Consider the following 14,792-nt stretch of genomic DNA (forward strand, 5'->3'; position numbering starts at 1 on the left):
CCACAGGAATATTGAAAACAGAAAAAAAAGTGAAATTGGAAGAAAAAAGCTCAACAACATTTGGTATGAACAGAAAGTAATCTTTAAGTAAAAGACAATAAGGCTTGACAGAAGTGGAGGATATAGTCTGTTTTAGTATTTATTAGTTTTTTCTGTTCCATATGTAGAATTTCTTAAATACATTTCTTGTAGTTTTATATATATGGTATGCAAGGGATTCTAAGGCCTTCTCTGAGAACTTGTGGTTTTTAACATCTCTAATGAAAATTATGGCTATTTTTAAATGTTTCCATTTAGTATTCTTTATAAAAAGTAACTGAGTTTTCTGCTATTTTTTTCTGTCTTCTTTGCTGTAATGACTGAAAGCCAGGGAATGATGGATGGTAGTTTGAATTTTCTACAGAGTAGCTAACTGGAGCTTGGGTAACTGAAAGTTGATAGAGTTAATAAATTATAGTTTAAACCATTCCGAGTTGGAACAGTAGCTACTTGAAAATATAATTTATGAATTAATTGTAAATAAAATGTATTAAGATACTACCTTAATATTGTATCCCATTCATTTTTGTTAGAGTACACATGATAGGGAAAAAAAGAGGTTTTAAAATTTTGGGAAAATCATTTTGATGTAATATTTTTTTCTTTGTGTTCTTAACGTTCATTCTAGTATTCACTTGGAAAGTATTAAAAGACTGAAGAAATTGTTTATGGGTTGATTTAATTAATTTATTTTTTTATTTCTCCAAAAAGATTTAAAAAAAGATTTAAAAATCTGCTAATATATTTTTTCATTAAGTTATATATGAAAGTGCTGAGACTCTTCAGTCGGGTCTTTTTAAGTTTATGGAGTTTAATATCTTGCCACATCAGAAAACTGAGTACATTACTCATTTTAACCACTGTCTGTGTTAACTTTAAGGTGTCAGGCGTTGGGATTTCTCAACACTGCTAATGAAGATTCCCTCTTATAGTCCAGTAAGCTAATCAGGAGTTCCAGACTCATGACAGGAACAGTTTAATTGAATCCATCCACTCTGGGCAGGTGACTGGAATAGCTGATTAAAACATAAATGCTGCTTTTAGGTTAAACCACAGAGGAACAACTTGGAACCAATCATAATTATTAAGGTATTTATTTTTATCATTTAGGTAAGAGAAAAGAAAAGGATAAGGAAAGAAAAGAGAGGAAAGACAAAGATCACTACAAACCGAAACAGAAGAAGAAGAAGAAAAAGAAAAAGAAGTCTAAGCAGCATGGTAAGTGTGGAAAAGTGGTCATTCACACTTTTTAGAATTCCAAGATTGTTTCAGCTCTCCTCTTTTCTTTTACCAAAATGGAGGTATGACAAACTCCCTCCATGTCCTTGAGAGCTGGGAAGTTTCTGAAGCTTCCCTATGTTTTGCTAACTTTAAAAGCATACAACTCAGTTTTACTGTGGATTGTAAATTAATCTTTGCAATTGCTCAGAGACTTTAGTTTCCAGCAGTGTGGTGGGCTGGATATCCTGACCAGGCACCCTTCGAGTATACTAAAGGAATTAATCTAGAATTGTATATACCCCCTTTAATTAACTTTTAAGAATGAGGGTGAAAATTTTTAGAGAAATTTTTGAAAACAAAAAAGTTTGCTATCAACATTCCATCTCTAAAGGCAATTTTAAAAATATTTTTAAGGCAGAAGGAAAATGACTACAAAAGGAAGATTTGAGATGCCAGAAGAAACAATGAGTAGATAAGTGTGTATATATGGGCATTTCTAAACAAACATTGATGATATAAAGCAATTTGATTTATGGCGAAAAACAAAACAAAACAGAATTATATAGAAGCAGAAAGATGTGATGATAATAATAATGGTATATAAATTGAGAGAGGCATAGTTGGCTTTAAGTGTTTTTAAGCTCCTTGTATTGTTTTGGCAGAGTGAAAGAAATTTTTTGATTTTTGGACTTGATTAGTTAAATCTGCATGTTAGAATTTCTAACATGAATACTGAAAGAATAAAACCGTAGGGTGTAATTTCCAAAACAGGTGGAAAAAAATGTAATGAAAAAGAAGGCAATAAAAGAAGAGAAAAACATAGAAAAAGGAGAAAATACAAATTATAAAATAAGATATTAAAAGAAATCCAAATATATCAGTACTTATAGTTGTGTAAGAGAAATTATTATAACAGATTTTTAAAAGTCCAGCTCTTTGTTGTTTATAAGAGACATAAGGAAAATGTAAGGACAGAAAACATAGAGGAATGTTGAAAATAAAGGGATGAAAAAATATAAGTTCATCTAAGCATAAGAAAAGGTAGAGTAGCTATATTAATATCAGATGACATGGTCATTAGAAAGCAGAAACCATTCCTAGAGATAGGAGGTTACCATACAATGACAAAAGGTTCACTTCAATTTTTTCTTCCTAGATATAAAAATTCTAATTTTTATAACTGTGTAACAGTCATATCTTTCTTAGTAATTAAATTTAAAAAATTAAATTAAAAACAAAATAAATAACTAAATAACTAAGCAAATAAATAAAACTAAAATGTATTCTGTGAGGTTAAGGGAGATATAAACAGCATAGTTGATTCAGTAGACCTATAAGAGTACTGCACCCAGCTGCTACAAAGTGCATGCTTTTCTTGGACACAGACGCTTATTATAATTGACCACATGCTGCAGCTTTAAGCAAATATCAATACATTTTAGAGACTGGTATATATAGACCATGGTTTCTGACCACAATATGGTTAACTAGATATCTGTATCAAAATTGATACGTAGAAAAGTCCCATATGTTTATAAATTAATCGCCATACTTCTAAAATGATTAATGGGTCAAAAGAACAAGTCGAAATGGAAAGTAAAACAACTATTAAGACCCTGAAAGACAATAAAAATATTACATATCAAAACTTGTGTGATATAATGAAAGTGGTACTTAGAAGAAAATGGATTGCCACACATACTTATGTTAGAAAAGAAGGATGAAAATAGCTTAAGACTAGCATAAGTTGTCTTAATGTCTAGCTTAAGATGTTAGAAAAAGAACAAAAATAAATCTAAAGAAAATAGAAGCAAATAATAAACGTATGAACCAAATTTAATGAACTAAAACAGAAGTATGTAAAGAAGAATAAAAAATACCAAAAAGAGTTCTTTGAAAAAAAACTAACAAAATCAACATACTTCTGGAAAGATTGATTAAGGAAAAAGTTACACTGTACAAATGCACAACATTAGAAATAATGGAAGCAGCATAGCCACAGATACTCCAGACATTAGAAGGACAGCGATATGAACAACTTTATGCAAATAAATGTGGAAAGATTAAATGGACAATTGTCATTATTAGTTCAAATTGGAAAGTAGCACAAAGGGGCCTTCAAAAATAATGATAATATTCTTTCAAACTGCACAATCAGCACCTATAATTTTGTGGTGTTGATAGTCTGTATGTCACACCCATATTTTTTGTATTCATTAAACATTTAATAAACAGTTTTCAAAAATAAAGTCAACTTGGTAATTTCATGGTCATAAACATTGTTGGTAAATTATTTAGATTTTAACTTTCTCCATTGTCCAAAAATAACATCTAATTTTTCCACGGTACGTGAAATTTCTATATTTCTAACTCTTAAGCTGCCAGAGTATTTGTGAAGTACTTGTGAAGAAAAACTTGAAACCACTTTTCAGTGTCTTGAGCATTTCCAGGCACTCCTGTGTCTTTTGCCCTCACGCTTCTCTTCCTCAACCCCGTCATACATAGCTCTTCAGAATCCAAACCAGAGATAACCAGTTAGGAAACAAAAAACATTAACTACGAATTTCATGTGATTATTGAAGGCCCTTCTGTACAGAAATGAGAATCTTCAGACTGCATATTAAAGTGTCAAATGAACTCCCCACCCACTGGAGGCTCTGAGGAGACTTGGCTGGCCTGGGCACTCCTGTGGACACCCTGACAGTCAGTGCTGGCATGGCCGGCTGTGGAAGTTACCTTCCACTGCATCAGCAAGCCGAGATCTGCTGTAAGCCCTAGCAGCAGGCAGGGGATCCTGTATGCAATAAAGTCTGTGAGGTGGGGAAAGAAGAACAGGGAGAGGCTGATCAGGAACAACAGAAGAAGGGTCCACACTTAGTAGCAAACTGAGGGATAGAGAGAGTTTGCAAGAATGGAGCAAGTGGGTTCCCTGAGAGAAAGAAGGGAGATGAGTATTGCAAGGATTGAGAAAAAGTTGTGAAGAAAACGCACCTTAGAATTGAAACCAGCCTTTGATTGTGGTATCCTTTTAAAAAGGCATTTAAAAAAAAACTCTTCAAATGTAAGATTTTAATTTTTTAATTAAAAAGAGGAAGACTTATATCTTTGTTTACATTTAAAAATCTACAAATGAAAATCTTAACTTTGAAGTAGAATCCTGGTAAATTCTGAAGATGCCTGGAAGCATTGCTATTTATAAACAGCAGGTGTTGAGTCTGGTAATCACTTGTATCTTTGTAATTAATTATTACATTTGAGGAAAATTTAGTCTAGACTATTTACATTCATCTTTGAAGTGACACTTTTCTCCAGGTGATTAAATTAGAAGAATAGTCTTTTAAGTTGGAAATACTGGGTTTAAAATAACTTTAAAATAATTTTAAAGGCGTTTTAATTTTAGGGAATGCATATTAGTACCACATGAGGTTTCTAGAATAATATGTTTTTTAATTTATGTTTACCACTGTGAGGGAATTTTTTAAAATTACTTTTGTTCACCACTCTGTGTTTTTTGCATGTCCTACTCGTGCTTTCATGGACCAAATCCTATCTAAGCATTTTATATATGTTCATTTAATCCTTATGCTACCCTTTGCTGTGTAGCCTACAATCCCCATTTTCCAAATAATGAATTGAGGCAAAGAGAGACTAAGGGAATTGTCCAAGACTATATAGCTAGTAAGTGGTACAGATGGGTTAATGCTCAGGCAGTCTGGCTCCAGAGCCTGAATTCTTAAACATCTGGCTATGCTGTAAATCTTAACTTCCTGTACCTTCAAGTATGAATACTAGAATGTATATTCTTTTATATTTTTAAAATTTTATTGTATAGTATAACATATATACAAAGCAAAGAAATAAAAAAGCAATAGTTTTCAAAGCACTCTTCAGCAAGTAGTTATAGAACAGATCCCACAGTTTATCATGGGCTACCATACAGTCCTCTCCTATTTTTTTCCTTCTAGCTGCTCCAGAATATAGGAGGCTAAAAGGCTTAAATATTTTTTTATTATCACAAGTGGCTTTTTTCCTTCTTTTTTTGTGAAAGATAACATATGTACAAATAAGCAATAAATTTCAAAGCACAGCACCACAGTTAGTTGTAGAACGTATTTCAGAGTTTGACATGGGGGATGGGTTACAATTCCACAATTTTAAGTTTTTACTTCTAGCTGCTTTAAGATACTGGAGACTAAAAGAGATATGATTCAGCATTCATATTCATTTGTTAAATCCTGTCTTCACTGTCTAACTCCACCATCACCTTTGATTTTACCGTCCCTCTCTTTAGGCTGATTTGGACTATGGCCATTCTAAATTTTTCATGTTGGAACTGTCTGTCACTAATATGGGGTAGGGAGATGGAACTATCTGATGTTCTGGACCTATCTGGAGGTTGTAGGTTTCTGGAAAGTTACTCTAGTGCATGGGACTCTTGTGGAGCTATATATTGCCCTAGGTGTTTTTTTAAAATTGGCTGGAATGGTCCTGGTTGGGGGTTGGCAGGTTATGATAAATAGCAGGGTCTACCTGAAACTTGCATACGAGCAACCTCCAGAGTAGCCTCTTGACTCTTTTTGAACTCTCTCTGCCACGGATACTTTATTAGTTATACTTCTTTTCCCTCTCTTGGTCAGGATGGAATTGTTGGTCCCTCTGTGCCAGGGCTGGATTTATCCCTGGGAGTCATCTCCCACATTGCCAGGGAGACTTTCACCTCTAGATATCCTGAACCATGTAGGGGTGAGGGCAATGATTTCACTTGCAGAGTTGGGCTTAGGGACAGTGAGGCCACATCTGAGCAACAAAAGAGATCCTCCAGAAGTAACTCTTAGGTATGCCTAAAGGAAGTCTAAGCTTCTCTGCTACCTACATAAGCTTCACAAGAGTAAATCTCAGGATCAAGGACATGGCCTATTGATATGAGTATCCCTAAAGTTTAAGACAGTATCAGGGGATTCCCTGATGGTATGGTTTAATAGTTCCATAATCTTTATCCCATCCCTTAAGGGATTTTGCCCCTACTTTTTGATTATTTGCTTAATATATTCTGGAATGTATCCAGGCATTACAATAATCCATACAGGATTCAAGGACTTCTTTCTTATTCTGGGTTACTTGTGTTTCAGGTTGTTCAAATGAGCTACACAGATAGGTTGAGTTAGATAATGCACTACAGAAAATTTCAGTTCCAGACCAGAAATAAACCTTTCTTCTTTTGGTCTCAAAGAGTATGTGTGGTTTTAAAATATAGATACTGTCTTCCTTCCCCTGTGTTCTGAATTACTTTAACCCCAACCTGAACAGCTTCATTCTTATCTCTAAGTATCAGGTTATATATATAAAACAGCCTCTCGAAATCTAGAAATAATAATGACCACTCTGGACTTAATGTGTCTGCTCTGAAAGCTCACAATCTAGACCCCAGTTGTTGTTCTTTTGTTCCTGTTTATTTTGCCTCATTAAATGTCCCACACGTTCATTCACAGCGTTGCATGCCTTTGTTCCTTTTTGTAGCAGCTCAACCTTCGTTCATAAGTATACACCATCATTCGCCAATCTACTTCTCAGTCAGTGCATCCTTCAACACTTGCTTTCATCAGGCATCATGTATAGTGCCCAAAGTCCGCAGTCCATTAACATTCTCAATTTTAGATAATTTCATTGTTCCCAAGAGAAAAAAAACCAATAAACACACTCTCGCCAAATAGGAAATCTAAATCTACTCTTGACTCTTGTCCCTCACCCCATTGTTTACCTCTGCTGTTCCTGTGGTAGTGCTGATGGTTTCCCCTTGAACATAGCTCATAGCATACAATAGTAGTTTCCCCCCCTGTACTCTGGACTTAAACATTCTTTATACAAAAATCATATCTTTGAAGTAATTCTTGCGAGAGCTAATTCATATTTCTAGTGTTAATCAGTGGGACACATATGTCTATCCAACCCCTTTCAATTCTGTTCATCTTCAGTATGATAATATTACTTATAGATCAACTAGAGAACCACCCACACTTCTGTCTATTCCCTTACATTGGAGTTCAACCTCATTGGCTAACCATTAACCCATCTCTAGTTTCTATGTATCTCTAAGTCTCCTATATTCTGTGTTATAAGCCTCTGATTATACTTTTATGCTGGTCATCCATCTTGTCATATGCTTCAGTATTTCATTTTGTCTTACTGCTGCATAATATTCCATCGTATGTATATACCACATTTTGTTGATCCAATCATCTGTTGATGGGCATTTGGTTTGTTTCCATCTTTTGGTAATTGTGAATAATGCTGCTGTGCACATCAGTATGCAAATGTCTGCTTGTGTCATTGCTTTCAGCTATTCTGGGTATATACCAAGGATTCCTATTGCTGGGTCATAGGGCAACTCGATATTTAGTTTAGGAACCACCAAACTGTCTTCCATAGTGATTGCACCATTTTACATTCCCATCAGCAGTGCATAAGTGTCCCAGTTTTTCCACATCCTCTCCAACATTTGTAGTTTCCTGTTTGTTTAATAGCAGCCATTCTCATAGGTGTGAGGTGGTATCTCATTGTAGTCTTGATCTGCATTTCCCTTATAGCCATGAATATGAACATCTCTTCATGTGCTTTTGAGCCATCTATGCTTGCTCTTCAGAAAAATGCCTATTCATATCTTTAGCCCATTTTGTAATTGGGTTGTTTGTTCTTTTGTTGTTGAATTGTATGATTTCTTTGTATATTTAGGAAATCAAACCTTTGTCCAATATGTGATTTCCAAATATTTCCTCCCATTGAATTGACTGCCTCTTCACCTTTTTGACAACGTCTTTTTAGATGCAGAAGCATTTGAGTTTCAGGAGTTTCCATTTACCTATTTTTTCTTTTGTTGCTTGTACTTTGGGTGTAAAGTTTAGGAAGCTACCACCTATTACTAGGTCTTGAAGATGTTTCCCTACATTTTCTTCTAGAAGCTGTATAGTGCTAGGTCTTATATTTAGGTGTTTGATCCACTTTGAGTTAATTTTTGTGTAGCATGTAAGATAGGAGGCCCTTTTCATTCTTTTGGCTATTGATATCCAGTTTTTCCATGCCCAATTATTGAAAAGACTATTTTGTCCCAGTTCAGAAGATTTGGGGGCCTTGTCAAAGATCAGTTGACCATAGATTTGATGGTCTTTTTCTGCACTCTAGATTAGATTCCATTGGTCACTGCTTCTATCTTTATGCCAGTACCATGCTGTTTTTACCACTGTGGCTTTATAGTAGGTTTTAAAGTCAGGGAGTGTTAATCCTCCTACTTTGTTCTTCTTTTTTAGGACGCTTTTAACTCTTTGGGGTCTCTTTCCCTTCCACATGAATTCAGTACTTAACTTTTCCAAGTCTTCAAAGGAGGTTGTTGGAATTTTGATTGCTACTGTGTTGAATCTGTAGATCAGTTTGGGAAGAATTGACATCTTAACTATATTTAGCCTTCCTGTCTGTGAGAAGGGAATGTTTTTCCACTTATTTAGATCTCTCTTGATTTCTTTAAACAATGTTAAAGTAGTTTTCTGCATACAAGTCCTTTATATCCGTAGTTAAGTTCATCCCTAAGTACTTGATTCTTTTAGTTGCTGTTTTGCATGGATTTTTTTCCTTAACTGACTCCTCAGCTAGGTCATTGCTTGTGTATAGAAACATTACTGATTTTTGCATATTGATTTTATATCCTGCACCTTGCTGAATTTGTTTATTAGCTCAATAACTGCTGTAGATTTCTCAGGAAATTCCAAGTATAGTATCATGTCATCTGCAAATAATGAGAGTTTTACTTCTTCCATTCCAATTGGGATTTTTTTTATTTCTTTGTCCTGCCTGATTGCTCTAGCTAGAACTTCTAGTACGATGTTGAATAATAGTGGTGACAGTGGGCATCCTTGTCTCGTTCCTGATCTTAGGGGGAAAGTTTTCATTTTCTCTCCTTTGAGTACGATGCTGGCTGTCAGTTTTTCATATATTCGCTTTCTCATATTGAATGGTAGTTACCTTTGATTCCTATCTTTTGGAGTGTTTTTATCAGAAAAGGATGTTGAATTTTGTTGAATGCTCTTTCAGCATTGAACGAAATGATCATGTGATTTTTCCCTTTTGATTTGTTAATGTGCTGTATTACATTAATTAATTTTATTTTATTGAACCATCCTTGCATTCCTGGTATAAACCCACTTGGTCATGGTATATAATTGTTTTAATGTGTTGTTGGATTCTATTTGCTAATATTTAATTGAGAATTTTTGCATCTGTGTTCATTAGGGCGATTGTCCTGTAGTTTTCCTTTCTTATGGCATCTTTATCTGGCTTTGTTATTAAAATTATATTAGCTTCATTAAATGAGTTGGGTACCTGGCTTTGGCATAAAAATTATATTAGCTTCTATAAATGAGTTAGGTAAAGTTCCTTTTTACTCAATTTTTTGGAAAAGTTTGAGCAGGATTGATAGTAGTCCTTTTTCGAATGTTTGGTAAAATTCCCTGCTGAATCCATCTGGTCCAGTTACTAAATGCAAAGCAAATAGAAGAAGAAATAACAAATAACAAATAACAAAGATTCAAGCAAAGAAAAATGAATGGGAGAACAAAAGAACAGTAGAATCAATAAACCAAAAGTTTCTTCGTAGGAAGAAACTTTTCTTCCTTTTCTTCGTAGGAAGGTTTTTGATGACTGATTGAATCTCTTTACTTGTGATTGGTTTGTGAGATCTTCTATTTCTTCCTGAGTCAGTGTGTTTGTGTGTTTCCAGAAATTTGTCCATTTCATCTAAGTTGTCTAGTTTGTTGGCCTATAGTTGTTCATAGTATCCTCTTATAATTTCTTTTATTTCTTCAGGGTCTGTGGTTACACAACCCTTCTCATTTCTGATTTTGTTTATTTGCATCTTCTCTCTTTTTTTTATCAGTCTTGCTAGTGGCCCATCGATTTTAAATACTTTCTCAAAGAACCAACTTTTGGTTTATTGATTCTACTGTTCTTTTGTTCTCCCATTCATTTTTCTTTGCTTGAATCTTTGTTATTTGTTATTTGTTATTTCTTCTTCTATTTGCTTTGCATTTAGTAACTGTTCTTTCTCAAATTCCTCAAGGTGTGCTAAGTCCTTGATTTTTACTCTTTCTTGTTTTTATATGTATGTATATATATTATATATATCTCTCTCTCTATATATAGATATATATATGTATTTTTTCACATGGTTAGGCACCGGGAATCGAACCTGAGTCTCCTGCATGGCAGGCCAGAATTCTGCCACTGAGCCACTGTTATACCACCTTCTTGCTTGTTTTTTAATATAGGCATTTAGGGCAATAATTTTATCTTTCAGCACAGCCTTTGCCGCATCCCATAAGTTCTGATAAGTTGTATTCTTATTTTCATTCATCTCCAGATAGCTACTGATTTCTCTAGCAATTTCTTCTTTGACCCACTGGTTGTTTAAGAGTATGTTGTTTTATATCCATATATTTGTGAATGTTCTCATTCTTTGGTGGTTATTGAGATCCAGCTTCATCCCATTGTGATCAGAGAAAGTGCTTTGAATAATTTCAGTATTTTAAAATTTGTGAAGACTTGTTTTGTGCCCCAGTATATGATCTCTCTTGGAGAATGGTCCATGAGCACTAGAGAAGAATGTATAACCTTGTGTTTTGGGGTGCAATGACCTATATATGTCTATTAGGTTAAATTCATTTATCAAGTTATTTAACTTCTCTATTTCCATGTGTATCTTCTGTCTGGTTGTTCTATCTATAGAGGAGAGTGGTGTATTGAAGTCTCCTGCTATTATTGTTGAAACATCTATTGCTCCCTTCAGTTTTGCCAATGTCTGCTCATGTACTTTGGAGCTCCTTGATTGGGAGCAAAAACATTTATGATTGTTTTATTTTCTTGGTGAATTGATCCCTTAATTAGTATATAATGTCATTCTTTGTCTCTTATGATATATTTATATTTAAAGTCTGTTTTGTCTGATATTAGTATTATTCCTGCTTTCTTTTTTGTGTGTGGAAAAATCTTTTTCCACCCTTTCACTTTCAGTCTATTTGTATCCTTGTGTCTAAGATGAGACTCTTGTAAGCAGCATATGTCTGGATTATATTTCTTAATCCATTCTGCCAATCTGTATCTTTTAATTGGTAAATTTAGTTTGTTTTAACAGACAATCAGATTATAACAGAAAAGGCGTTTCTTGAATCCACCAACTTATCTTTTTTATTTTATTTGTCAGTTCTGTGTATTCTTTTCCTTCTTTCTCTTTTTATCCTTTCTATTACCCTTACTGGTAGTCTTGAATTCTGTGCCCTCCTCCAGAACTCCCTCTCCTGTCTTTCTCTTTCAGCTGGCAGAACTCCTTTTCCTTTTAGTATTTCTTGTTGGGCCAGTCTCTTGTTGATAAATTCTTTCAGGACTTGTTTGTCTCTGAAAACCTTAATCTCTCCCTCACTTTTGAAGAACAAATTTGGCTGGGTACAGAATTCTTGACTGGAAGTCTTTCTTTTTCATGATCTTAAATATATCATACCACTGCCTTCTCACCTCCAGGTTGCTAGTTGAGGAGTCTGAACTCAGTCTTATGTGATTTCCTTTTATGTGATAGTTTATCTCTTGCTGCTTTCAGGATTTTCTTCTTCTCTTCAGCATTTGACAGACTGATTAGTATGTGTCTTGGGGAAGGCCTGTTTGGATTTATTGTTTGGAGTTTGTTGGGCTTCTTTGACTTGTATGTTTATGTCCTTTATAAAGGTTGGGAAGTTTTCCCCCCAGTATATCCTCAAGTACTCTTCCTAGCCCTTTATTCCTCTCTTCTCCTTCTGGGTCACCAGTGATGCTTATATTTGTGCACTTTGTTCTGTCTATCATTTCCCTGAGGTCCAATTCAATTTTTTCTATATTTTTTGCCATTTGCTGTTTAGAGTCTTTGAAGTTAGTTATCTTGTCCTCTGTATCACTTATTCTTTCTTCTGTCTCTTCAAATCTGGTGTTGTGTGACTCGAGTATGTTTTTTATTTGGTCAATAGTCTTTAATCTCTGTGGTTTCTGCTATTTTTCTATTTATTCTTTCAAATTCCTCTTTATGCTCTTCTGCTGTCTTCTTGATCTCCTTTATATCATTTGTTATCCCACTTATTTTATTAAGTAGAGTTATATGAGCATCTTTGAACAGTTTTTCCAAGGTCTGTGTCTGCTCTGGTGTTTTAATTCGGTCGATAGGCAGGGCTATATCTGTCTGCATTGTGATAGGTTTAGTGATCTTTTGTTGTTTTCATTGCATGTAAGTATCTTGATTAATTTACTTTGGGAGTTGATTTCTGTTAGTCTCAGGCCTTGTGTTTGAGGGATGGATGTGCCGCAAAGACCAGGGTTCAGGGTGGGGGACAACTGTGCAGTGATTCGTTTCAGGACAGATTTAGGCATGGGTTTAGGCACCAGGTTGTCAGGCTGGTGCTTGTGAGTGTGGGCTCCCAGAAGCCATGGAGGATATATCTGTGTGGGTTCAATGGTCTGGGGGGGTGCACTAGTCTAGGATGTGGGGCCCTTTGTGTGCATATGTAGAGCTGTGGCAGTAGGTCAGTGTTCTGCCTTCATTTGTTGGGGCCACATGTGACCCAGCTGCACGAATCAGCACTTTCTCAGAGCTGGGAAGTATGACTGAGGACCGTGCACATGGGTGCTTCTAGCACTACTGTAAACTGAGACTCCCGGAGCTGAAGGAAGTGATTGGGGGCCCATGATATTGGCATCATTTGGAGTGTCCCCACACCTGACCTACTTGGGAGAGGCTCAGGAATCTTTGTTGATTGTATGCACTTTAAATTTTGAAATCCACTGCTATCCATGCTGATTAAGAGTCAGGTTTCTCTGGCCAAGCTGTCTGCATTTGAATGTTGGCCTTGCTACCATAGCTGTGTATCCTTGGGCGATTTTCTTAATTTTTCTGCCACAGTTCTTTCACTTATAAAATAACAATAACAGTTATACCTCCCTTATTTGGTGTTTGTGAGGATTAAAATTGTTAATACACGTAAGCACTTAGAATCATGTTTGGCACATATCAAGCCCTCAGGTGTGGGCTACATGTTGTATTTATGATGACCACTGTATTAATTTTTCATTGTTGTTGTAAGAAATTACTATAATCAGTAGCTTAAAAACAATATAAATTTATTATCTTTAAGTTCTGGAGGTCAGAATTTCAAAATCAGGTGTTGGCAGGGATATCTCCCTTTCTGGAGGCTCTAAGGAAAGATCCATTATTTTTTCTTTTCTGACTTCTAGAGGCCACTCATCTTCCTTGGCTTATGTCCCTCTTTCATCTTTCAAGCCAGCAGTGCCCATATGAGTCTTTTTCACATTGCATCATTCTGACACTGTCTTCCTCTTTCACTTTTTTTTGTGTGGAGGGGGGTGAATAGTTTGGGAATTGAATCCAGGTCTACCACATGGAAGGCAAGCATTCCACCACTGAACCACCCATGCACCCCTCTCTCACTTTTTAGGACCTTCGTATCACATTGGGTCCACCCAGCTAATCCAAGATTATTTTCCTATTTTAAGGTCAACTGATGAGCATCCTTAATCCCACCTGCAACCTTATTTCCCTTTGCCATGTATTCCAGCATACTCACAGATTCTGAGGATTAGGACATAGACATCTTTGGGGGGGCATTATTCTGCCTATCACAACCACCGACTTCAAGTGGACACTCAGTACTGATAAGTATTATTACTACTCTTCTCTTGTAAACTTACTTTCTTCCTCTCTATCTTTCCCCAACTTTTTCACTCTTCCATCTCTTATTTATTCACTTACTTGCCTCAGTTAATTTCCTTTGCCTCATACTGAGTTCAGGAAATAGCAGCCATCAGGTAGGAACCTGCTCATCCATCCTTCATCCACTACATCTCTTCCACATGTTTACCCGAATATGTCCATTTTCTCCTCCTTTGCCTCTGTTAAAATGGAGACAGTATCTATCTTTCTATTGTTAAAATTTGGGCATTTCTCATACCCTCCCTCCTGCATTTTAGGTTGCTGTAGATGAAGAGTGGGATCTTCCGTCTTTAAAAAGCCCTCTTCTGAACTCACATTCCTTCTCTGGTTTCTCCACTGCCCGTTTGATCTCTAGCCCCATCTCAGAAGTCCTCATTCATCACCCATTTACTTAAAGCCAGAGACCTGTAAATCAACCTCAATGTACCATCTCAGCTCTACATGTCCAGTCTCTAAATCTCTATATCTACCTCTAAATTTTCATCTCAGCTCTCATCATCCTAGTGCAAACCAGCATCGTCTCTTGCTTGGACTACTGCTGTGGCCTCTGAACTAGTGTCCTCACTTCTGCTTCTTCCTTCCTGCATTCCACCCACCACTCCACAGCTTGAGTGCTCTTTTAAAAATGTGATTAGAGATGTGTCAAATCCTGCTCATCCTTACCTTTGGATGGTGTTTTATTTCATTTGTGATAAAACTTAAAAGCAATATTATCTTTAACTTGATCTGGCTCATATGCTTTTCT

General features: G+C 35.7%; 1 protein-coding gene across 16 annotated transcripts in view; it reads left to right on the top strand.

Annotated features, from left to right (window-relative positions):
• The window catches only part of PHF20L1 (PHD finger protein 20 like 1), a 152,834-nt gene that overhangs the window by 92,255 nt on the left and 45,787 nt on the right, over positions 1-14,792 (top strand). For all 16 annotated transcript variants that reach the window (XM_077167696.1, XM_077167698.1, XM_077167700.1 and 13 more), the window contains 2 exons: positions 7-63; positions 1,150-1,257. In XM_077167696.1, coding sequence (XP_077023811.1) covers positions 7-63; positions 1,150-1,257 — 165 coding nt within the window. The remainder of the gene's footprint in view (positions 1-6; positions 64-1,149; positions 1,258-14,792) is intronic.

This window comes from Tamandua tetradactyla, chromosome 6, assembly GCF_023851605.1.
Source record: "Tamandua tetradactyla isolate mTamTet1 chromosome 6, mTamTet1.pri, whole genome shotgun sequence".
Classification (NCBI taxonomy): Eukaryota; Metazoa; Chordata; class Mammalia; order Pilosa; family Myrmecophagidae; genus Tamandua; species Tamandua tetradactyla.